The sequence below is a fragment of the Anguilla rostrata genome, chromosome 1 (genome assembly GCF_018555375.3).
Source record: "Anguilla rostrata isolate EN2019 chromosome 1, ASM1855537v3, whole genome shotgun sequence".
NCBI lineage: Eukaryota > Metazoa > Chordata > Actinopteri > Anguilliformes > Anguillidae > Anguilla > Anguilla rostrata.
Window position 1 is genome coordinate 14,718,334 of NC_057933.1, and position 24,852 is coordinate 14,743,185.

The following is a 24,852-nucleotide window of genomic DNA, read 5'->3' on the forward strand; positions in this document are numbered from 1 at the left end:
AGAGCTAATTTTCATCTGTGGCTGGAAAGTGATCCAAATCCTTGTGAATAATGTGTAACATTAAGCAGGACAAAGCCATCAAAATTAGACTAAAGCGGAGTATAAATCATTATGATATCTCATTGCCCACTCTCATTCTGTATTTTTCTATATTATTTTAGAAATTATTGATTTGACATAATTGTCACTGGGTTACTCCAGACTCTAATACCATTTTGAGGGTTTGGATGTTCTATGTTGCCATGTTCCTTTGTTCTCTTGCATACTGGATCATTTCACACAGCTCCCGAGGCATTCAAAACATGACACAAACGTTAAAATATAATTTAACTTAACTTATAGCTTTTAATATAAGTTCAAGGCATTTCTTTTGAGTATTGCTTGTTTTGGAAACGAAACTATCTTTCTTCTGCAGCTTATTAAAGTTATTTGTGGTTCCCAAACCCGTTCATTCTTTGCGTAGCCTAGTTGATGAATAGCTTTTGAAAGGATATTTCATTCGCGTCACAGTACAGAACTGCTACGATAGTGTGCGCGATGACAGGCGACCTGACACGCCATAGCTCATTCGCGATACCAGCTTGACCATTGGGCTACACTTGGTTCTGTGATCAACGGATGTGACAACGGTGGAGACGCATCTCTGAAGCTATGTTATATTACAATGGGAGCCAAAGTAGAACAAAGGAACTGTGATCATTTCCAAACATTTCAGATTTCGATCCTACATCTCTGTTAGGCTAGTTTTATTCCAGCAGGACTGATTTCTTTCCACTGATGTTGACTAACATTTGGTAAGTTTCCGATTTAATTCTATAATTGGACATTGCCCTCCATTAGTACAATTTCACTATGGTAATCATTCATTTTGTTTGCATGCTAATTCGATACCAATTTTAACTCGGTTAAAACTGGCACGAAACAGGAATCCGAAACGTGCTTTATTCAAATTTAGTTAAGCACAGTGTGTCACACTAAATTTGGTGTGGCATGGTGTGCTCGGTAGGTGTGATTTAGGCTACGCACCTGAGGCTGTGGTTAACCGTGGAACGACAGAAGGGAGGGTGCAGCACGTCACTGTTTGGATGCCAGTGGGACCCACAGAAAAAGCAAGAGGGAGACAGGAAGAGGAACACAGACCGTAAATGTGGTTGTTGAGAAATGGCCTAGGAGCTGGAAGGAAAGGGCAAAGCGGCTGTTCATTTCAGTAGCGTCCAATTAGCAGCCGCTATCCGTATAGCTTTTATCCGGAGATAATGTAACCATTAAGGAAAGCGCAAACCGTGTGTGCCGCATTCGGATGAAAAACGTGGACAATCCAGATATTCAACCATGGCTTCTGATAGTAAGTGACCCTTTACTGGATATTATTATTATTATTATTATTATTATTATTATTATTATTATTATTATTATTATTATTATCTGTATTAAATATGTAGCCTATACTTACAGAAGAACGCAGGGAAATTATCTTCCATTGGAAAATCGACGGTTGTTGCAGTGCATGGCCAAACAGTGGGAGGAGAACGATTCTTATCTCCAGTATTGCACTAGCAGATAACTATCCGTTTATAATATCGTATTTAAAACCGCGTTTATATTTCAAATTCATGGGTTTTAGTTATATAGCAACTAATCGGGCGAATACTAGCCTGTGTAAATTAATTGTGTGACTACATTAACCATTTTGAGTTCACTGCAGACCGTTTCCTTTTCGCTGGCTCTAGCTATCTTTACTGATTAGACTTAGACTAATTATGACGTTTTCTTATGCGCAAACATGAAATAAAAATCATATCGATAGCTTGGGAATCCATAACCCGTCGTAAAAGCAGTTTAAGACTAGCATATTGAGAAAAATGTTACGTTTAGTTAAACATTGCCTTCTCAAACAGCTGCACACATAATTTAGTGACATGGCGCGACAGAAACAAAGCATTTTTATTGCTCCTTGATTTAAATACATTTTAAGGACACATGAAGCAGTTGGGTGCACAGTAACTAAGCAAATGAAGTCAGTGCAGTAAAGCAAATATATAGTTTGTGGGAGCAATGGTACTCACGTTTCCAATCAGTTATGAAATATTTGTAAGATGATATACTGTATCTGTACTCTGAAAATTTCGAGACTTTTATTTCATTTTGAAAACAAAATGTTTTACTCTAAGTTTCATTTCCACTGCAAAGTACATTTTTATTTGTTATCCATACTGTATGAATATGATATTACAAAAACACAGAACAACTGTACCACCTTATCTGCTGTTATGCTTGTTAATTCACTGACAGATGGAAAGAGACTTACATTTAGGATTTTCAGATAGGTACTTTGATGTGCTGTCTTACATCTGACAATGACAGAAAGCTGTACACATTGTTAGTGTCACTTTCTTGCATCTTGAGTCAGAAAGTGGTTTCATCATTGACCGTTACTGTCTCCAGGGACTTGCCACAGCATCCTCCAGGACATGGAAGGATAGTTACTCTTTGCTTTCATTATTGGGTAGAGGCATGGTTCCTTGTTTCCACATTGACTGCGATCAATCATCACCTTTTGTGGTTGACAAGGCCCAGATTACTGAGTGTGAGGAATTACATCTATAAATTGTGAGTGCACTAATTGACAATGGCTTCAGACAGCATTAACTGACAAACGGAGGCCAGAAATTCGTTGGGGAAGAATAGTCCTTGGCAGTATTTGCGTTCTAAATGTGGAGAAAGCATATACTCCTAATATGCTGTAGTTCCCCTGGCTTTTGCGCAGGTGTAAAGTGTTGGTCTCAAGCTGGACAGAGCGGTCAGGTCTGGACGCCAGGACTGCTGTGCTTCCTGCTGATTGGCGGGTCTGTTGCGCCACTGCTTGTTGGCTCCCCGAGCGCTGGAGTGGGCAAACTGCCAGGCTGTGTGAAAGTTGGACGATTGAGCAGTGCGCTGCGTGCAGCATCTATAATCCAGCCGGTTTAGGGGCAAGGTGCTCTTTCCTTGCTCACCATCTGGGTGAATCCTGTCTTAAAGTCATAAATGTTAATGGCATAATTGGATTGTGTAGAGCAGTGGTTTTCTTCTGGGCAGTAATGTTTTTATCTTTTTATCTGCCTATAAAAAGACCTATGTTTTTGAAGACTGAATTTTTATATGTAATTAACTTATATTTGATTGAATTATATTGGGCCCGTAACAGCACAATTTCCCATGCTGAACTTGTGAGTTGGCTTCTAGAACAGGTATTGTAATTGCTGTTGACTGGGCGCACTGGTCTCTGTGAAGCCTGGGCTATGTAGAAATGTTTTATTTGAATGAGGTACCTGCCCAAACCGTGTGGCACACCACAGTGCTGATTTTCGGTCCATTCCATTTCAGTCAGCCACCATTTCAGCCACAGAAGAAGCCAGTGAAAGCACAGAACAAGGTTGAAACCCTTTGCTTTGGTGCAATGGCCTTTTAAGAGAAATCCTCTTCCATCTTTTGCAGCTATCAGACGGTAGTGTCTGATCATTACTGAGTATCCTCTGCGGTTCTGCCTGGCTGCTTGGCCTAGATTCAGGGCCATGCGTAATTTATGCTCTCTGCCCCCGCCGGCAGCGGGGGGAGGGGGTGGGGAGAAATCCCGGGTTTAGCGATGCCCAGGACAGGCTTCTGCAGCCCCTGAACTGCTCTCAGTGGGGAGGGACATTGATTTATGCCGGAACAGATAAAGGTCTCTTTTTAATCACTCAATGTTATGTGCCTTGGTATTCATTTAATAATTAATGATGTAACCAGTGACCAGCAGCTGTGACATTGTGTAAAGTTTACTGGGCAATCCTATAATTGCACTGGCATCTGTGTAATGCACATTTGCACTGTTCTGTATTAATTCTAGTTGAGCGGTGGTTTATATGAGTGTAAAACCTGACTCCTGTCTAGGGAAGCAGTTAATTCAGTCTTAGTGAATGTAGATCCTGTTTTTTGTGGTCTGAATGTGTTGGTCAGTATATATTGCATTACTTCTTAAAAGAGAGGTGTCACATTTCTAATGCATTTGGCAGTGAAGCTTCTTAGGCAACTATCCCACAAAGCTATTAAAAAAATATTATTTGTCTCACTAAAAGTAGAATTAATGTTTAATAGATTGTAAAATGAGGGTGGTTTGGTTACACTAAACCATTTCACAATAGATTAAAGCTTTCTATTGGCAATAAAACCCATTAGCAAAGCATTCTCTTTGCAGTAATTCTCTGTCAGGAATCAAAGTTTTCCTATGCTTTGTCTGTCCGGACTTATTTCCTGACAGTGATCTTACAGTGCGTTAATGTCTCACAGGACATGCAATTAAAGAAAAATGTTACTCTTTATCTCAAGGGAAATGGTCCTAATTTCTGATTCCCTGTTCCTGTTTTTTTTTGTCCTCACTATGGCACAGTAGCTTTGATATTTTACTATGATACACATGATATGAATGTGTGTGTGTGTGTGTGTGTGTGTGTGTGTGTGTGTGTGTGTGTGTTTATACACGTCTGTCACCAGCATTACAGTTTTCCTGTCTCTGTCATTTGCGTACAGAATGTCACTGAACTGCCACTGCTAGATGGCTCATTCTGTTCAGATGCTGTTCCAGTGCATGGGTGGGCCCCATAGTCTAGTATCAAACTCAAACCATGCCAGTGCCGAATGTGACCAGCAGCCTGGCAGGGCCACGCTTAATTCTCCTCTATCCTGCAGCCTTCAAGAACACAAAATGTTATCATCTCAGGAAACATATGCAACATTTATTTGATGCTTCGTTCGTTTAGTTTAGTGTAGCCAGAGGGAGGATCCTTTGACTAGTGCCAATGAGGTATTGCAATGGATTTTGCAGTGCTGACTACCGACTTGAATATTGAAATTTGGCTGTGTTCTTAGACAGAGCAAACTGCAGAGGACCTACTTGAATGTGTCTCACTGGCCATTTTTGGGCAGTACTCTGTTTTGTCTTGATTACGGTCAGGAAGGGTGTTGTGCCTGCCCAGACAGGACATGGCCCGACAGATAGGGGTACTGTACTCCCGAAAACAGAGGGGGAAGGAAAAGGGCATGGTGTGAGAGAGAAGGTAGTGCAATCAACAGCAGGCACCAGTGTTTAATTCTGGACTAGAGTGGGAAAATGGCACTCCAGCCAACTTCACAAGGGACAGGGACTACACTGTTCTCCCCATCCAAAACCTGTGACCTCATGTCAATCATTTCTTGCTCCTGTCGCTTGTATAATATTACTCTGAGGTGCAAAATAATTGGAAATCAATGTAAATGCTGTACGTTAATGACATTGATGTGGTGATGCTTTTCATTTGTGTATAGGGCATTTTTGTGTTTTTGTTTGATAGTTTCATTTTCTCTTCTTCAGGGTACACTTTAGAATTCTCAATGGGGCGACATAGCTCAGGAGGTAAGAGCGGTTGTCTGGCAGTCGGAGGGTTGCCGGTTCGATCCCCTGCCCTGGGAGTGTCGAAGTGTCCCTGAGCAAGACACCTAACCCCTAATTGCTCCCAACGAGCTGATTGGTACCTTGCATGGCAGCCTTTCACCGTTGGTGTGCGAGTGTGTGTGTTAATGGGTGAATGAGAGGCATCAATTGTAAAGCACTTTGGATAAAAGTGCTATATAAATGCAGTCCTTTCTTTCTTTCTTTCACTAAAAAATGGCCAGTAGATGGTGATATTTCATTAGTAATATTGAGAGTGAGCTTTTCTTCTAGATATTGTGCTGATATTGAGCTGTTGTTAGGTTTTGATATAACAGGACTGCATTGTGTTTTTCAATTGCATTATTAGAATTTTAGCCTTTATAATTGGTTTAATCATTTTTGACATGTATACATTTTAAAAGAAGTTGTGCCATTGTGACTCAATATGTGTCCAGCAGATGGCGCAATTATTTATACAATCTCGCCTACCTTCCATTTCAATGTTCAACACGAATGGTCTCTGTCATATTTGTGTATTTGCTGTATGTCATCTATCAGGACTTCTGATTTATTATTTTTATTTTATTTTTTCTTATTTGTACAGTATGTTACAGTGTGTGTGTTTTATTAAATATTATTAACTGGAGCTGCTGTTTTAAAATAGTGAATGGTGATAGCTGCATGTCGTTTATGGATGTTGTGCGACATAGAGTGGAGGGGCTCCAGTTCCTGTCAGCCCCCCCACCATGCTGCAGGGGTTCAGTCTAATCGCAGGGATTAGCTCAGTAGAGCAAGTGAGCAGGAGGACAGCACCTGGCCACGGGTGGGGGCTGGAGAATATGGCCTATACATGCGCATGGGCAGATTCATCTGCATGTGTATGTTTCACATGGTTTCTGCCTTGCTACTGTCCCGTGAATCCCATTTTTGCACAGTCTCTTTCTTATCGTGGAATCATGAACACTGACCTTATCTGAGGCTAGAGAGGCCTGTTGCTCTTTGGATGTTCTTCTGGGATCATTCGTGGCTTCCTGGGTGGGTTTTCGCTGCACCATTAGAGACGTTTTGGCAGGCCAACCACGCCTGGTAAGATTCACCACTGTTCCAAGTGTACTCCATTTGGAGATAATGGATCTCCCTGTGGTTCGGAGGAGTCCCAGAGCCTTAGAAATTGCTTTGTAACCCTTTCCAAATGAATACATTCGAACAACTTTTTTTTCCTCATGTTTCATTAATTTAGTGAAATAATTGAAACATGGATTGTGTTTACTCAGTTTCCCTTTGTCTAATATTACATTCTGTCTAAAGATCTGAAACTATTCAGTGTGACACATGCAGTAATAGAGGACACCAGGAAGGGGACAAATACTTTGTCACCGCGCTGTATGTGCATTCATATTAATACACAGATATTCATACTCACAAATTCTCATAATCCAAAACACGCCCACTCACGTATTTGTACACTGGTACATGTACGCACTCAGAAATATATACTCACACATTCATGCACACACGTGACTGCAGACATACGCATTCTCTCCCACTCTCTAATTCACACCCTGTCTGCTCTGTGCCTTCAGTGGTGAATCAGGTGCATTCCTGGTCATCGGCATGAATTCGCATTTTTAATGAACACAGCCCATGAGCAATCCGGTTTTAATGAAGCCCGAAAATGAGCTTCGTAAAGGTTCGCTTTGCTGGCCTTTTAATCTAAATGCACCGGCTGGTCATAAACACCTGTGAACTGAGGAGGAGAAATGGCTCTCAGTCTCTGAACAGGCCCTAATGCAGCTGGATCATGTGCATTGTGGCCTTGGTTACTTACAAGTGGTGTGTGGAGGCTGGTGAGTCACGTATTAGTGGACCTTGAGCTGCCCATTTGTATGTAACCCTTGATGAGGTCCACAGAGCCGCGGCTCAGGCCGCCAGCTCCAGTGCGTGAGATACATGTGCCCAGAGGACACGAGGATTCAATCTCAGATGCGCACCCCGGCATTAGAAAGCACTTGTTGTCTTGCCCAATCGTGCAAGTCCCCTCTGCACCATGGCAACGTGGAGCCTTTTTTCTGCTCTTGTGTGTGGGTGAGGCTTCAGACATTCAGTCTGCCGAAGACAGACAGTTTCCACGGAAACTGACCGTTCTGCGGTGCTCAGGTGTGCGGAGTTACTCCTCCGCCGTGCTGTAAAAATAGCGGTGTGACATGTCAGGAGGCGGGGGAGGGAAAGGTGGAGGGGGAGGGGGGGGTACGCGATCTGAACAGGAATGAAAGCATTATTTGGGATCTGTGTATCTCTCTCTCTCTCCCTATTTCTGTCAGAGACACTGTGCTCTGTGCTGTGAGTGCACTTGGGCTTACTCATTTTTACTGTCCCAGCAGAGTAACCAGTTGTGCATTTCTTTCCACAGCGTGACTCTGAGAGTCTCATTCAGACTTCCCTGACCTGGGTGTCTGTTTGGGCCCAATCTATTGGTCATCTGCCAGCTATAGAAAGGGTTTAAACAAACACAACCAGTGCTGTTTATGGACTGGATATCACCATTCAGAGTCATGCTACAGCTGCGTGTTTTGCTTTTTTCCAGCTTGCTCGTGCGAACCCTGGGCTGACCACAGTTGTGCTCTGCCCTGCTCACACACGCACCTGTATCACCCACCACGCCTGCTGCTCACACAGTACTGGCAGTAGAGCAAACACTGCGCGGCCCCACCTCTCTCCCGCTCCCTCTCTCCGTCTCTCTCCTTCTCTCTCTTTCTTCAGCCAGCTCCTTTAAGTTCCCACTTCCTGCCGAGGTACAGAAAGATTTAGTGTCCCTCGGCTGGGCACGGGCTGCGTTTGGACTCCTCTCGTCTCCATCTGTTACCACCGTTCGCATCCGTATAGTTTTGCTGCTGAGGCCTAAAATCCTTGGCTCTGCTAGTTCCTTGTGGCCATTTTGTGGGAGCGCAGTCGCGTGGACTGGTACGTGGATTGTGTGTGTGTGTGTGTGTGTTTTCCTTTGAATATTGAAATGTCAGCGTGGAGTCATTGTGGAGCCTTTTTCCTGTCCTTGATCTGAGCTTGCTGAAAAGAAAGCGGATTAAGAAACCAGATAGTCTTTGATGTTGGATTTCAGTTTCCCCGTCTTGAGGTACTTTTTCATACCATTGCTTTGTGGTGAGCCCACAGTTCTGCATAGGAGGCCTCGTCTTTAAAACACCTTTAAAGCTTGGGTCTAGTGCTATTTAGTTGAGTGATGACCTAACTGGTGATTTTTCTTTTAAGATCTTGTGGAAAAGATGTGCTGAGTTGACCTTCAGAATAGTATCACTGAACTTCTCGCTGGGATTGTCATGCAGTGATGTTCTGTAGGGTTTTTTTTATTCATCAAGATTAATGAAGGGATTATAATAGTAATATCTCTGGTTTCTGCCACAGACTGTATGTGGTATGAAGTTACACACAGGTTTGCCTGAGAAGAAGATTCCATATTTAGAAGGAATGTTTTTTGTTGATTGCTTTATTAACGATTCATTTGACATGGTGTTTTTAAAAAAATATATTTTTGTTCTATTAAAACAGCCGTGTAAACAGTCCTGTTAGTTCCGTTGCAATTTAGGCTACTGGTGAGGCGTATCCGAGATGATCCCCTTTCCCTGATTTTGTGTGGGTATGAGCGCAGATGAAGGTGGGTGGCTTTGCTCGCTGTGAGCTCAAATCAGTCGGCTGTGTCTGTAGATAAGAGAGCTCTGCCACAGCGCTTCCTGCTGCACTAGAGAGAAATGCAAGCAGGGACTGCTTTCTCCATTGTGAAAATCAGGGTCATCTGACAAGCAAATTCAAAAGGAACTGAAGGACGGATCTAGGTAGCGGAAAGGAAAGTGGGCGAGCTGGTTTTTCTTTACCCAGGGATGAAATGACTGTGCACACATACGCACACATACACACACACACACACACACACACACACACACACACACACGCCCATGCACATGCACACACACACTCACACACGCACACACACACACACACACACACACACACGCCCATGCACACGCACACACACACACACGCCCATGCACATGCACACACACACACTCACACACTCACATACGCACACACACACACACACGCACACGCGCCCATGCACACGCACACACACACACACGCCCATGCACATGCACACACACACACACGCCCATGCACATGCATGCACACGCACTCGCACGTGCACACACATACACACACACATGCACACATGCGCTCACACACATACACACACAAACAGCACTCACACTCACACACACACACACACATACGCCCACACAGAATCCTCTCACACTTCTGTTGTCATAGTCATAGTTTAAAACATTTTTTTTATGAATGTAGGTTTTTCATGTGTGGGCCCCAGTGTGGAGGTCATTGCTGTAATGGCAGAGATCACCCTTTGATGACTGAAGAGAGCACAACTGACTATTAAGAGTGTATGTGAGAGTAAACCCAGTCTCTCTTTGTGTGAAAATCCACTTCAGGCATTGAAAAAGTCAGTTTGGTTTTAAACCAGGGCTGCTGCTCAGCAATCACACAGAAGAGACTCATTTCTTCTTCTAGATATCACATGCCTTCCAATGCACTCGTTCTGTACTTTAGGATGCTCACAAATGAAAGTATGATGCCAGATCTTATTAAAAGGGGCAGTTTGGGGCCTGCATTCATTATTTTTCTCAATTACAAACCCCAGAACAAAACCAGTAGATTTCCACCGCATAATTCAGTAATACAATTGGAGAGAACAATGGTTGTAAATCATTTTAGGGTTTGAAAGTAAAATGTAACAAATGCATTTTATTGCAGTTGGTATTGAAGTGTGCTGAGCCTGTGATGTGCATCATGTTGAGGACTGCTGATTGATGGGTACTGCGGCTTCTACTGTGCGTGCGTGCGTGTGTGTGCGTGTGTGTATCTGCGTGCGTGTATGTTAGTACGTCAGCATGCGTGTCGGTGTGTACTCAGGACGTGCGTGTTGTTTGATGGGTGTATCTCCCTCTCCCAGTCACTCCTGAGGCCATCGGCTTCCTCTCGGCTGTGGGCGTCTTCGTGGTGGTGCTGGCTGTGCTCTTCCTCTTCATCAACAAGAAGCTGTGCTTCTCCCGCGTGGGCGGCCTACCCTGCCTGGAGCAGTACGGCAGGAGGAAGCGCGCCAAGGACAAGGCCAGCATCCACCAGGGCCTGGGTGAGTGAGTCGCTCCAGAGGTGGGAGCTGGATGGGGTTATGGGGACTAATCAGAGCGGCCATTTCCACACACCTGGCTAGTCTCAGCCTACTATTCTGTCATTTTGCATCATCTGTCATTTCGCATCCTCTAATTACATTTTTTATTTGCTGGGTAAACTTGCATGCCTTTCCTTTTTACTCAGTATTGGTTTTGCAGGAGTTTAGCTTGACCGGCTTATTTGGTATAGTGTCAGTGGCCTGCCTGGGGTGGGACTTGCCGTTCCTCGGTGACGCACTACCGCCCATGTTACAGCACATTTCCCTTGCAATCAGCCGCAACACTGGGCTGTAATTTTGATTCTCCAGTTCTGTGCCTCGACAGCATAAACAAATACTGTGCCTGACGTCACTCCGGTGTCTGATGTACTTGTGAACGTTTGTCCTGTGCTTTCTACCCTTAAGCTGTGTAGCCTGTCCTGTTTGCTGTGGTTTGACTTCCTGTTGCTCCTTACAGTCGATTGACTCACTCAAGGACTGCCCTTTTTCGTCAGATGAGAACATGCTCAGGAGCGTTTTGTTTTCACAGGACACTGCACTTATTGTATTAGGTTGCAGCTTACGTCATGTGTGATTCGAACCGCAGGGAGTAGCAGGAGGATGGCATGATGTTTACCTCTGAGCCTCTGATAGAGGTTCCCAGAACTCATCTTTCATGAAGCGTAGTTTAATCCTACAAAGCACAGGTGTCAGAATCCAGTCCTGGAGGGACGCAGCATCTGCTGGGTTTTGGTGAATTTCACCTTTTAATCCTGTTTAATCCTCTAAAGTGATGTACGCAGCACAGAAAGAACTAGCTATATCTGCCGTATGATTTTTCCCCGAAAGCCTTCATTGGTAGGATAGCGTTGAAAACTTTTGGCAAACAGAGACCGTCTGCCAAAGGTTTTCAACCGGGTATTTAAAAACGTAAGCCACCAATCAAATTTGCAAAGCTTCTCGGAGCTTCTCGGAGAACCGTAGCTGCCAAGGTCCAATGGGTTAATTTTTGCAAGAGATAAAACAGGAAATGAGGAGAGGTGCTATGCCAGCTCCCCTTTGCCTGTACACTTGAGAAGTACGCTGCTCACACCTGGCTTTCACCTACCCCTGACAGACCAAGACACGGCTCGTCAGTGCAGCTCTGGGGCACTTATTCATGATCTCTACCTGTGTTCTATATTCCAGAAAAGGTGTGTCCGCTTCTCGCAGTCAATCAATCAGCTCCAGTGTACTGATCAAACTGCTCAATAATGAGCAATACTTTTAGTTGAATATTTTTCTAAAAAAAAGAAAAAGAAAACCAAATCGCAGTCTATAGAGTAAAAGTTCAAGAATGATTTGGAGATGTACCCTTGCCATTTCACAGTGCTGTCTTTGGGACATTAGGTGATTGTCTGTTAGTATTTGAAGGAGTGAAATATGTGACAGCCTTAACTGCAAACTCGCTGCGCACATTTTTGTAACAGTGACCAGACAATCACATGATGCTCATGACGCATCATATCATTGTGTACCTGTGATATTCCAGCTCAGAGCTTTCAGTTAGCCTGACTGCAGAATTTACAATGGTGAAGTTATCTTTTTTAATATTATTATTAAACTCAGGACAAATTGTCATAGATTAGTCAGTCTCTCTTATGCAGCAGTGCTACCCAATCCTGTTCCTGGACATCTACTGTCCTGTAGGTTTTCATTCTAACCCTAATTTGGAACTCCTGATTAGCAGCTCAACAATATATCTAGCTGTTGAATGAGGTGTGCTTTATTACATTACATTACATTACAGGCATTTGGCAGACGCTCTTATCCAGAGCGACGTACAACAAAGTGTATATAACCAGGAACAAGTGTGTCGAAAACCCTAGAGAGGGGGTTTTCGATACACAGGGTTGGAGTGAAAATCTACAGGACAGTAGATCTCCAGGAACAGGGTTAGGCAGCCCTGGCATACAGTATTGTACATGTTCTGGGTTAAAAAGATTGGGAAATGTGCTTTGCTGTGCTACAACCTGTTGTCCAGTGCCTTGATGCTGTGTTGCGTTCTGGGTGTACAGGCTTGATCGGTGTGCTGGGGGGTCCGCTGCTCCTCCTCACGGTGGGATATAGGCAGTCGGGTCTCGCTGTGCGTCCGCTGGCGTACAGTGATGTCATCTCCTCAGGAGGTGCAGGGCGGGGCCTCTGCGTTCTCCGCCTGGCTCTCTCAGGTCTCCGGGGCCATTTCCGGCGCCTTTCTGGGCCCCGCTAAGCCGGGGCCCACAGCTGCTGAAGAGCCCCCAGCAGACAGAGCCCAGGACGGGGCGGACACCCTGCTGCTGGAGGATGGCCTGCACTCAGGCAGGAGCTCCAGAGCGGGCGTGGCCAGCCTGGACGTGTCCGCCATGGACCCCCAGGAGAAGCTGGAGGCCATCCGCGCCCGGCTCGCCCAGCTGGGCCTGACGGACGAGCAGATAACAGAGCGCCTCTCCACCATCCCGGAGGAGAACGAGGACCTGGAGAGCCAGCTCTTCGACTTAGAGGAGGGCGGAATGAGCACACTGACCCCACACTGCTCCGGTAAGCACCGCCCCCTCCGCCCCCCGCCCCCCGCCTCCACCCCAGGCGCGTATGACCTCATCGCCCAGACCGACCTGACAGTGACGTGAGAAACACTGCAGTCACAGCGGTACATTACAGCAGTCACAACTCTGATGTGTTTGACACGTGCGGCAAGTGAAATTCGCACCTTCTTTTTGCAGGGTGCTTCGGCAACTGTTGCCAGGCTCTGATTTCTCTGTGATTACATCATCTTTATTTTTTCTCCGCATCATAAATTTGTGGTGTGTTCCTTTTTTTTTGTTGTCAAAATTACGGTAGTGCAGCACAGGAGATTAGTATAAACCTTGCTAAATTTCGTATTATATCTCAGGGAAGTAGAGATCTGCACGGCATGGTGAATCGCGTATGTCCCTGGGGGAACAAAACAGACCAAGGTTGTGCCATTATTCATACCGGCAGCTGTGCTCCCTCAGAAAGCCTTTGCGTGAAGCAAATTATTATGCCTTGTGATTGTGCATCAATGCCCTCTAATACAAAGCGTGGAGGAGCATCCGTAATGTGGAACGTGATGCCTTTTGCTAATATATTTAAGTAATTTGTTTCGCAACGGTAAACTGGAAAGGACTGACCTGCTTTTCTGGTTGTCTGAGACAAGACCTCTCGCATCCATACAAACATGCAGATATAACTCTGTGCCCTCTTGCATCTGCTTCCTAGCCACAGATTTATCTGGCTCTCCGCCAGGCTTCAGTACATGTAGGCTGACATCCCCAAACAAACCCTGGGCTTAGTCACGTATGATCATCTGCGGAGTGGCCGGCTCTCCTTGAGTGTGCTCGGCACGGAGGCCCTTGCTTTGTCAGAGGAAAGCTGTAGGAGGGAGGCCACATAAACAAAGGGCTGCCAATTGCCTACCTTTTTACCATGGGAACGGAGCCGCAGAAGTGGCCTCTCCTTCGGAGGTCATTGTGAGGAAGGCTTCGAAGTGGAAGCATTATTCTCTTGAGAGAGGGCACTTTGAGGAGTGGCTTCTGTGTGGCCGGTCTTAAAGGCATGCCCATTTCTAGCCATTTCATAGTCCGGCCACTTTTTGTGCATGGACACCGAGTCTATATCACTAAAATTGTAATGGCTGTTACAGTTGCTGGTTCATGTGTGTGTATATATATATATATATATATGACAGTATATATGACGATGACTGTAATGCTAATCAGAAGAAATGTTTTATCCTACAATTTTCTATCAGGCGGCTTTGAGCACTTTACCCATACTATGCTTCATTGAAAGCCTTAAATTCTGTAAATTTGACCATGCTTTCTGTGATTAATTGTCCGCTAATTTCAGTAACTTTGTACTTTCATTTAACTTTTATATATTAAAAACATGGCTGTTGTCAGTAGTTTCACAATGAATTATCAATTCGCAAAAAGCACAGATTGATATCTTTGGGTCATTGTTGAAAAAGTTCACCTTGTTCTTACCGATGAATCGTACCGACTGGTAATGGCAACGTTTTTGCTGTGGCCCACACTAATTTGGAGAAGCCTGTGAAAACCTACTCACACAGTCATTGTTAAGATTTGGCTCCTAGAAATTCATAGTATGGCTACTAATTGTTAATGAGACCAAGTCGTCACGGCATATCAAGAAAGCTTACTACTCATGCGGTATTAACTTCAAAACGCTGTCTTCAAAGCCTTCTCTGTGTGCTCTGCGCTGATGTTTGAAATTAGGAGCCAGCCTGCTACAGCGGCTCAGTGCAGGCTCTGGAGGCTATGAGAGTATGAAAGGGGGGGGGGGGGGTGACAGGAAGTCACTCATCTTCTGCGCCCACACAGTGGAGCCAGGCTGCACTAAAGGGTTTCCATGGTGACACTCCAGCCGCTTTTCTTCTCCATATGGTTGTGGAGAAAGAAGGACATTGTGCACATTAGGAAGTACACGGGGGGAAAATAACTACCTATTACAGTCGTATGGTATCCAGCAGTTAGATTATCTAACCATATGAGTGGCTGCCAATTAGCGATGTAATGACATCTTTACTCAGAAGAGCAAGATTTGGGAGGAACAGGGTCAAACCTCAGCAAACACAACCAGGAAAATGATGAATGGCTCCATCTTTCAAAGGCTGTTCTGCTGGCCAGCTTGGTCTCTTGGGTGTTCATTCTGTGCTGTAAAATGGGCGGTGCTATTTGTCACACCTTCTGCCATTTTTTCCAACTTCTGTTTCATTCATGGATAAACTAAGGGAGTAGCAGGGCCATCTTCCTCTGCTGATTTCTCCTGCTTACAGCATGCAAATGGTGGGGTGGTTTGTTGTATTTACTGGGGTTTTGGAATGGTATTCTGAATATGATCTGCTCTCTCCACATTGATTCCTGGCTTCCATTTTACCTCCCACTTAAATCTTTTTTACTCTTTTTTATAGGAGACATCTTTCACCCCCATATTCCACTGGCCTTTCTTGTCTGTTTTCCCTGTAGACAAATTTGCCCTACTTTCCCAACTCCCTCTAGTCTGTCCACCTTTTTCCCCTGGCTTTATCTATTCTCCCTCTCTCTGTCTCTCGTTCCTGGCTGCCTGTCTTCGTATCCTTCATATCCTCTCGCTCGTCCGGGGCTCACCTGTCACCTGCCCTGTCTCCTTCCTGTCTCCCGTGTGTGTGTGTGCTTCCTGTAGTGAACAGCTACGGGGACGACGAGGATCAGTCCACGTCTTCGGACAGCGAGGACGAGATCATCAAGCAGTTTGAGATCTCCGTGTCCCGCTCTCAGAGTTTCCGCTCGGGCGCGGGCGCGGCCGAGGCCGGGCAGCCGAGCGCCCCCGGGCAGCGCCACAAATTTACGCGCCTGCTCTCCGACCAGGAGGAGGGCAGCACGGAGCCCTCGGACTGCGAAGGTACCGGCAGGGCAGGGGGGGACAGAGAGGGCAATCCTGGAGGGTGAGAAAACAGAAAAGCAGGCAGTTTTTCGGCCGCGCGAGTCGGTCTGACCAACAAACGACGGCTAGGCTCCAGCCGTGCCGGAGTGCCAGATCTGGCCCCGTTAGGCCGGTGCTGCGCTGTCCGTTCTGGAACGCGCGGAGTTCACGCGGCATTAATTGCCAGATCTCACCCTTCCCTCGCTGTGATTCAGAGCAGACTACTGGCAGCGCAGCGCGATCCTCAGGCTCAGCGGTATGAAAGCCCAATCTGCTTTCCACTGATCCAGCACTAGGAATAGCTGTAGATTACAGGTATCTAAAGCTACACAGCCATGATCTACAGTACGCTCACCCCATTACACCTGTGAGGATGGGAAACTGACAGCTTGAGGTTTGATGGTTAATTAGGTGTAAGTATTGAAATGCTCTCATATGCATTGAACAATATTAAAAAATGTGGGTGTGCTTGCCCTCTCCACTTGCCTGGCACTGGTTTGATGGACTATAATTGGAATCCAGGAATATATAATAAGACTAATGATCACCGTGTCTCATCAGCATTCATATTCTATTGCAATTGTTCTGTATTTTCCAGTCAAGGTTTTTCTATTTAGTCATTGTCACTGTTATTCAATTTTTGATTCGTAGGTATTTACCTACACATATGTGAATTGCCCTTTATTTTAATTGTAATATTAAGTAAATGTACTCATATATTCATCCTTTTTTAATCCACAAATATTTTGATTTACATTGCAAAATAAAACTAGGGAGCCCATTTCAAAATGTAAGTTATTCAGAATGAACAACTGTGAGTCTGCACACTGCTTTGTAAAATAATAAATGTAACTGTATAAATGGTACATATTTACAAAAGCCCCATATATATGCAGTGTTTGGGTGTGTGCGTGTGTGCGCTTGTGTGTGCGTGTATGCGTGTGTGTGCGTGTGTGTGTGCGCGTGTATTCGTGTGTATTCGTGTGCGTGTGCCTGTAGGCACTTATTCTCACACACAAGCCGTAATCTCATTGCAATATTTGCACTTTTAGTAGATGTATTAGATCCTTTGAGCACCATCTTTGCTGTGTGCTTCAGGGCCATTTGTGTCCGTGCTGGGGCGCGCAGTGGAACACGGTGTCTCTGTTCCTGCAGACGCCGATGGGCTCAGCAGGTTGAGCTATCAGGACCCCCTGATGTGCGGGGAGGACGAGCGGGGCTCCGTCGGGTCCCGGGGCACGGCGGACGAGCTGGAGCCCGGTCCGCGCGCGGCCTCCGCCGTCACGGAGGACAGCCTGGACCCCGGCCCGAGCCTACAGGGCGCAGAGGAGAGCATGGAGATGGAGACCGCCGTGGACAACCAAGGCTTCGACAACAACGAGGCCACGGACAGCTCCTCCACGTGGAGCCCCGAGGTACTGCAGTCAGGGGTGGGTTTAAAAAGCACTCCACCGCACTTTGTAGCGACTTCGTTCTCCGTGACTGCTTACTTTACTGCCTTCTCTTCTCTGTATTTTGAATGACCGTGAATGTGCACCCATCCCATTGCTGCAGTGGCCTCCATAAATGAGCGGGGGTGTGTTCACAGCTAGCTGCTGCTTCTTTCCACTCTTCAGTCAAATGGTTCAGCTGCACATATATTATACGGGAGGACTGCAAGACTAATACAGCTGCTACAGACAGACTGCAGGCCCTGGGTCAATGAGCATAGCTATTGCACAACGAGGCAGGGGACACCCATCAGACCAAAATGCTCCCTCCCTGGGCAACCCCCAATTATGCCCTGTCCCACAAATCACCTGGCCAGTGCCAGCATGGTCAGGATTCAGTTCTGGTCCATGAGGTGTATCACTGCAGCAAAAGAGTTGCATGCACAATCAGAAAGCACTTGTTGTTTTTCGTAGTATAATTTCACAGCAACCGCAAGTTTCATATCTGCATGTTTCCTCTCAAAATTGGATTTGGCATAACTCGCTCATTTCTGGCCTCTGCCCCGCTTTTCATTGTGATCGTCCATCTGTAATTCTGTCACTACCCCATGAAAAGCGCCGGGCATCATAAATATTTATGGAGCATTAAGAATATCGGAACACTGCTTGTGGATAACGAGCGTTGCCGTGTGTCACTAATGGATAATTCCCTGCTAATGTGTTGTGCTCAGTTCTCGGCCCAGTGAGAGTGGGTGAGAGGTGTGGGTGGCTCTCTTCCAGGGCGGCCTGCTTTTGGAGAGAGCTGGCCCAGACCCGTGCCCGTTCTCACAACAGCCTGCGTCTGCGTGGTGTTGTTGCTCAGACTGCAAGCTGTGCGCTGAACATCCATCCCACTCGTCCAGGCTCCTCTTCTAACACTTCATCAGACATGTCAGCATTATTTATTTATTCCCATTTTGTTGGAGTGGGAAAGTGGGAAAGGTATAACATACAATTGCTCTTCCATAAGAAATGAGCAGCTGATTGGGCCAAGTTGGAACCTTGGATACTGCCGGACAGTAGGCACGTAGTGGTGTGAGTGGTGGAGCCCATGATTGGACAGTAAAGGTGAAACTCTTTGCTGTGAACAGCAGATGAAGCTCAAGGCAGAGTTATTGTGACCAGTGTTGTTGGGTGTGAAGAATGTGCGTTCTGGTATTCAGTCGCTGCTGGCAGCATGTTAACATTTCCCACGAGCAGAGCCGCACAGCCTCCGCTAACAATGAGGCCAATTATCTCCCCATTTACTGTTCTCTCAGGCACTTTCAATTTCCTTTTCTTTGCGATTCCAAAAGCCACACTGTGACAAGGTTGTGCAAGGTTGTATCTTTCACCTTTTTTATGCCTTGAATGAAGCGGGCAGAAATAGGCTGTACAACTGATAGCAAAAATGTTCTGAAGTCTTCTGCAGATCAGTGAAAATAACACACATGCAGACTCACGCACACACACACACACACACACACACGCATGCATCCAAAAAATGCTCTGCAAAGGTATCCATTTTCTTGACAAGTGTGTAAAAATCAAACATTATTTGTACAACTTGAATAAGATAAAGTTTTTTAATGAACCTGGTGATTTGAAAATTATGTATGTGTGTGTGTCTGTGTTCTTCAGGAACAAGGTGCTGGGGAGCCACTCTCCGAGCCGCCCACCTCCCACCATCCAATCTCCAAGTGCGGCGACCTCATCATCATCCTGGACTACAAGGCGGAGGCGCAGAAGCTGCTGGTGACCGTGGTGACGGCGCGGGACATCCCGGACAAGGAGCGCAGCGGCATGGACGCCTGGCAGGTGCACGTGGTGCTGCTGCCGGGCAAGAAGCAGCGGCACAAGACCAGCGTCCAGCGGGGGTCGGCGCCCCGCTTCAGCGAGACCTTCCGCTTCTCCCGCCTGGACCCCGGCGAGCTGGGCGGCTCCGCCCTGCGCTTCCGCCTCTACGCCATGGGCAAGATTGGGCGCGAGCGCATGATGGGCGAGCGGCTCTTCCACCTGAGCGGCCTCCGCCCCGACGGAGAGATGGAGGCCACGCTGGTGCTGGAGCCTCGCAGCAACATGAAGGCGAGTTCCCTTAAGGAGCATCACCGCACTGCACTGTCCGTAAATCACTGCGTAAGGTGCAATGCGTCACAGGCGACAGTGGGAACTCACGGGTGGGTATAGTAATTACGAAACGAGTAGCTGACTGTCAGGTTAAAGAAAGCTACCATGAACCATGGAGAGGTACAACAGCTAATATAGCAACAGTCAACTAGTCACAATCGCTCATAGTAAGGATCTTAAACTCAAACGTAGGCACAGCATTGTACAGGAATGTATTATTATACCTGTCTCGCTGGAGCAGGTGTAATATGTCAGACGTAGGTACGTGGTAATTCAAAACACTGAGATTGAGTAGCTCACTGCCTTGTGACGGATCTGACCGTGTGTGTCTCTGGCCCCAGAGCGCGGACTCCCAGCTGAGCCTGTCGGCCGTCTCTCAGAGTGACAGCGCCTCCTCCACGCAGTCCCTGTCCCACGGCGGAGTCCCCGAGCTGCTCATCGGCCTGTCCTACAACGCCACCACTGGCCGCCTTTCCGTGGAGCTCATCAAGGGCAGCCACTTCCGCAACCTCGCTATCAACAGACCACCTGGTGAGTGGTACACACTGCGTGTGTGCACCGACACACACACACACACACACTCACACACCATCACACAGACACTGACCCACAGACCTACGCACACACACACACACACACACACACACTTGCATTGGCATTGAAGAGATTGCAGCATTTTGGCTCCAGTTCTGCTTAATGTTTTGCGCTAGGCTGTAACTGTTGAGACCAGTGACCCCTGTGGGAGAAACTGTAGTGCTGGCAGTCTGCTTCTGCTCTGACTCTTGGCTGTCTCCTCACATTAAGCTATTTTCACCAGCTGCCTCGAGGTTACTGCCAAAGTAGTGTCTCCAGCCAGACATAACACTTACACCTGTTGCTTCACCTGGACACATGTTATTTTCCTGCACAGAAAGACTACACCTAGATGAGAGGAGGTGCAGGATGGAAACATAAGACTTCTCCATCATAATGCAAATTAAAATGATAAATGCCTGTCACGATATATTTGCTAATAAAAAAAAGTGCAGCCATTATGCATCTTGTGTAGCTATATATTTCACACAAGTGGGACACAAGCCTGCTTGCAGACTAATTATTTGATACCAAAGCAGTCCATTGGTTGTTTGAACCCTTTGGATTCAGTACAGGCCTATATTAGTTTATTAATGAGCTCTCACCCCTGTGAACTACATCTGTGACCAAAACAGTGCAGGGTTACCTGCCTTTCAGATGCTGTATTCAGTTTTTATACATGGCATAATTAACATTTAACTATTCACAGGCTGCATTCCCATTGCGAGTGTATCAGATTTTATTTTTGGCGATCATTGTGTTCTTGCATTTGCTAGTTAGCTGTTCAGTTAATAAACAATATAGCTTAGTCAGCTAATAAACAATATGATATTTTATTCAGTACTTGCTCTATTAATCTTGTTTTTCATAATTTTTGAGGACTTAAATGTTTCAAGGACAGCACTACACCATATATACAGTATGGCTTCCTGGTTTTATGTTGTTGTTACTGAGGGAGTAAACCTGCTCACTGGGTTGTTGCACCAATGTTGAAAGTCAATTAAAAAAACAGTCAACATGTTGATTGTGAGCGAAATACACATTCATATTGGATGGGTTAAAATGACGGAAATCTACTTGGAAAAAAGTAATAGCCTAGTCCTGAAATGAGTTTCTCCCTTTTGGAATTGTAATAGCATTTTTTGAATAATGCGAGATTCGTCAGTCATGCAACCATTACCCAGGGAGCTCTCAGGTGTCATGCTGACCTAACAGAGTCATTGGGTTTGACCAGATCTGTACAGGTAGAACAACAATATTCATCCTACAGGCTTTTTCAAATTCCTCCTTAAATTACACTCCTCCGATCCTCCCACATATACAGTCCCAGCTGGGCTGTGCCTGCCTCTCTTAGGCTGATCCGTTTGAAATGGACGGAGACGCTGAGTTTTGCAACTCCTTGCTGGTAGCATGTCGGCTAAAGCTCCGCTCTGCGTCCTGCTCTCTCTCTCCCCCGGCAGACACCTATGGAAAAATGACTCTGCTCAACTCCATGGGGCAGGAGATCTCCCGCTGCAAGACCTCCATCCGACGGGGGCAGCCCAACCCCGTCTACAAGGAGACCTTCGTCTTCCAGGTGGCGCTCTTCCAGCTGAGCGACGTCACCCTCATGATCTCCATCTACAACCGGCGCAGCATGAAGCGCAAGGAGATGGTGGGCTGGGTCTCCATGGGCCAGAACAGCAGCGGCGAGGAGGAGCAGCTCCACTGGCAGGACATGAAGGAGTCGCGGGGCCAGCAGGTGTGCCGCTGGCATGTCCTGCTCGAGTCCTAAAAACGCATGCCGCTCCGAACCACCCCCCTCCCCCCCCTTCCACCCCCACCGTCATTCGCACACCTGTCTTCATGTGCACGAGAACTTCTGCGGCCCTGAAGAACAGCACCGCTCCTCTGTCCGTGGAAACCTCTAAGCTTTAATTCAACCCAGTAATCAGTGGTATTGATTCTGCAGCCGGTCCTCACAGTTTGAATGGATCACAATCAGGGCCATACGCACCCAGTGAAAACGTGGCTCACTGGGTACTGTGGTGGCTTTGAAATTCTGGAAATTGAACTACTGATAAAAGCTGAAATGCAAATGTGATTCTTTAGCTGCAGATTTAATGTAGATTCTGTGTTCTTCCAGCATCATAATCATTCAAGTGAGAATTGCTTAGGAGTCACAAAACGTTTTTTTTTTTTTTTTGCTTGAATTTCATTTACGAAATTGTTCTCGTACATGTTTCTTTTAGCAGGAGGTAATGGACTGTGACATTTAAAAATGAAGATTAATCTCAGGAATGCCATTTGATGAAATGGTGTATTCCCTTGTGTCGCTTTGCTGAAAGCCGGTCTGTACAGGGCTGGGAATGAATCCAAACTCCCCCACTTTTAATTTTGCCTCCTCTCTCATCCAGCCAGGTTATCGATCTCTGCACTGCACAAAAATGTGGGTGTTGGAATCTCAAATCTCATATCTCAAATCTCCACATCTGTACATGTAAAAGAGCCCCCCCCCCCTCACACCATACCCCCATTGAACTGTGTCATTGGATGCAAACAGAACTCTTCCCTTAGTTGGTCAGAGCCGTTGCCCGCTGGGGAGTGGACTGTATGACTCACTCTGCTCACCCACCGCGTGTGAAGGGTGCGCTGCAGCCTTCTCTGAGAGCCTCTCCACAGAGGGGTTCATTCAACTCCCATCTGCTCCGCAGTCAAAAGAAACTATTAATGTATTTCCACCAGATGATCTGCATTCAGCTCTCGCACAAGGATATGATTTGTTTTTGGCTCCTCCTCCTTTGACCGTCGCAGGGTGATGCTGATCTATATTGCCATGCATGCCACGCTTCACTTGCTCCCTGAGTAGCTGCTATGATGGTGTTCTGTTTTACCCTGCCCGGGAGCTGTCAGCCTTCAAGGCACCTTTCTCTGGAGGTGGCTCGGATCAGAACAACTGTGGGCAAAGATGCAAAGGCCAAGCTACTGCCGGTCTATTGCTGGTCACCTCGATTTTGTAGCGATGCTACTTTGTTTACCCGCACCCAAGTCAAGCAGTGGGATGTACTGTTGCCTCTGTTCATACTCCCAATGGAGTAGAAAAATGGATTTATCTTCAGTTTATATATTGTGCAATATGTATTAATGGTCAAACACTAGAGGTTTTCGAGCAACCTAATTTGAAATAGATTTCATCAATGAAATTCTGTCACAAATGCTTATTATGCACAACGAGCTCACTGACAACTTTGCCGGAAACTAGCTTTAAGCAGTTATGACTGGTCAGTTGAACCTTGATCAGATTTGACTGTTGTGTAAAGCCAAAAGCACTGAACTTGTATGTGTACGGGTAGAGCCCCAGTCTCTCTTCAGCGCCCTCTTATCTAGCATGGAACTGTGCTGAAAAGGGGACATGTGCAGAGACGGTTTCATATGCTTGATGGTGGTCAATCTTCTGTTCTACAGTAGAAAGAGTTTTTTTTTTTCAAAAATGTGGTGATTTTTGTGAGTTTTCCCCTATGGAATTTTTTTTTTAAACGACAATGAAATTTCAGATGAGTTGATCATAAAAAAAAAATTACAAAACACCCTTCTCAATCCACAGTCCTCCACTGGTTTATTGCACAGATTAGCTATTGGCCCCAAAACAATTACAATTCATATTGTTATAATATAATAACATATGCATGCCAAATATTACTGTACATATTTCTTAATATTTTAGCAAAGTTTCAACATACCATTTCAAAAAGTATATATTTTCTATAGCATGCCAGTTTTACAGCTTCCTGAATTGTATAAAGAAGTGCCTGCAGTCTATGTACGGAACTGTTTGCGTGTGTAGAGTATAATTGTAAGAAAATGAGATAAGCATGTATTGTCAATGATGTTTACTATTCCTTTCAGATGCTGAGTGCATGGACAAGTTCAAATTATCATGTCTGTATAAACAGTGCCTGTACTGTGCATGCCAAAAGGATGCAGCAGAACATGTTTTGTACTTATTTTTGTCTTACAATAAATTGTGATTCTTGCTTTGATATTGCTGTTGCCTTGGTTTCTGGGTCCCGTGCTTTGTGCATTTCAAGTGTCCCCTTTGCCAAATTAGTTAGCTTTATGATCATTGAGCAGCCGTTCTGTATATGAAACATATTCTGCCATAATACTACAGTCCCTGTGCTGCTGTGAAATTGATTTTAAAATATATTTCTCAGAATACTGCAAACTGTAGAATTAAATCCAGCACTGTGTCAATACTACAAATGGCCGGGTGAGCAAGCCCTTTGGACAACACAAAGCATATGTCGACTTCCACATTTAACATGTCAGATGTGTGCGCTTTTTGAAGATACAGAAAGTAGATGCTTCCAACTAGAATAACAGGTCTCTTTGTGTACATAGACGAATAATTAAATTATGCGGGTTTAATCGAAAAACGGCAACACAAGGCTGTGCGCAAATATTTCATTTTAATCAAACATCCTTATCTCCTCCTCCTATGTGTGTCTAATACGGCGAATAAAAAAAAATGACGAAACCTAGCACCAAATAGAGAGGATGCTGAAATAATGGCGCGTCATCATCGCCTAGCGACTCTCCTAGCAACAAGA

General features: G+C 45.6%; 2 protein-coding genes across 5 annotated transcripts; both read left to right on the forward strand.

The window, feature by feature from the left end:
* Positions 1–828: 828 nt before the first annotated feature.
* On the forward strand, positions 829–12,846 carry LOC135248902 (synaptotagmin-14-like). Of its 2 annotated transcripts, XM_064323968.1 has the most exons (4): positions 829–1,345; positions 10,458–10,637; positions 11,773–11,848; positions 12,713–12,846. In XM_064323968.1, the coding sequence occupies exons 1-4, from the start codon at positions 1,333–1,335 to the stop codon at positions 12,762–12,764; spliced, it is 321 nt and encodes a 106-aa protein (XP_064180038.1). In that variant the 5' UTR covers positions 829–1,332; the 3' UTR covers positions 12,765–12,846. The 2 variants fall into 2 exon arrangements, with proteins under 2 accessions (XP_064180038.1, XP_064180030.1); XM_064323960.1 differs by lacking the exon at positions 12,713–12,846 and having other exon boundaries at positions 830–1,345; positions 11,773–11,909.
* On the forward strand, positions 12,803–24,282 carry LOC135248884 (synaptotagmin-16-like). Of its 3 annotated transcripts, none has more exons than XM_064323917.1 (6): positions 12,803–13,211; positions 15,876–16,094; positions 17,271–17,545; positions 19,205–19,648; positions 20,032–20,221; positions 21,724–24,282. In XM_064323917.1, exons 1-6 carry the CDS (start codon positions 12,803–12,805, stop codon positions 22,035–22,037), a joined length of 1,851 nt encoding a protein of 616 aa, XP_064179987.1. In that variant the 3' UTR covers positions 22,038–24,282. The 3 variants fall into 3 exon arrangements, with proteins under 3 accessions (XP_064179987.1, XP_064179996.1, XP_064180006.1); XM_064323926.1 differs by having other exon boundaries at positions 17,271–17,530; XM_064323936.1 differs by lacking the exon at positions 15,876–16,094.
* The last annotated feature ends 570 nt before the right edge of the window (positions 24,283–24,852 follow it).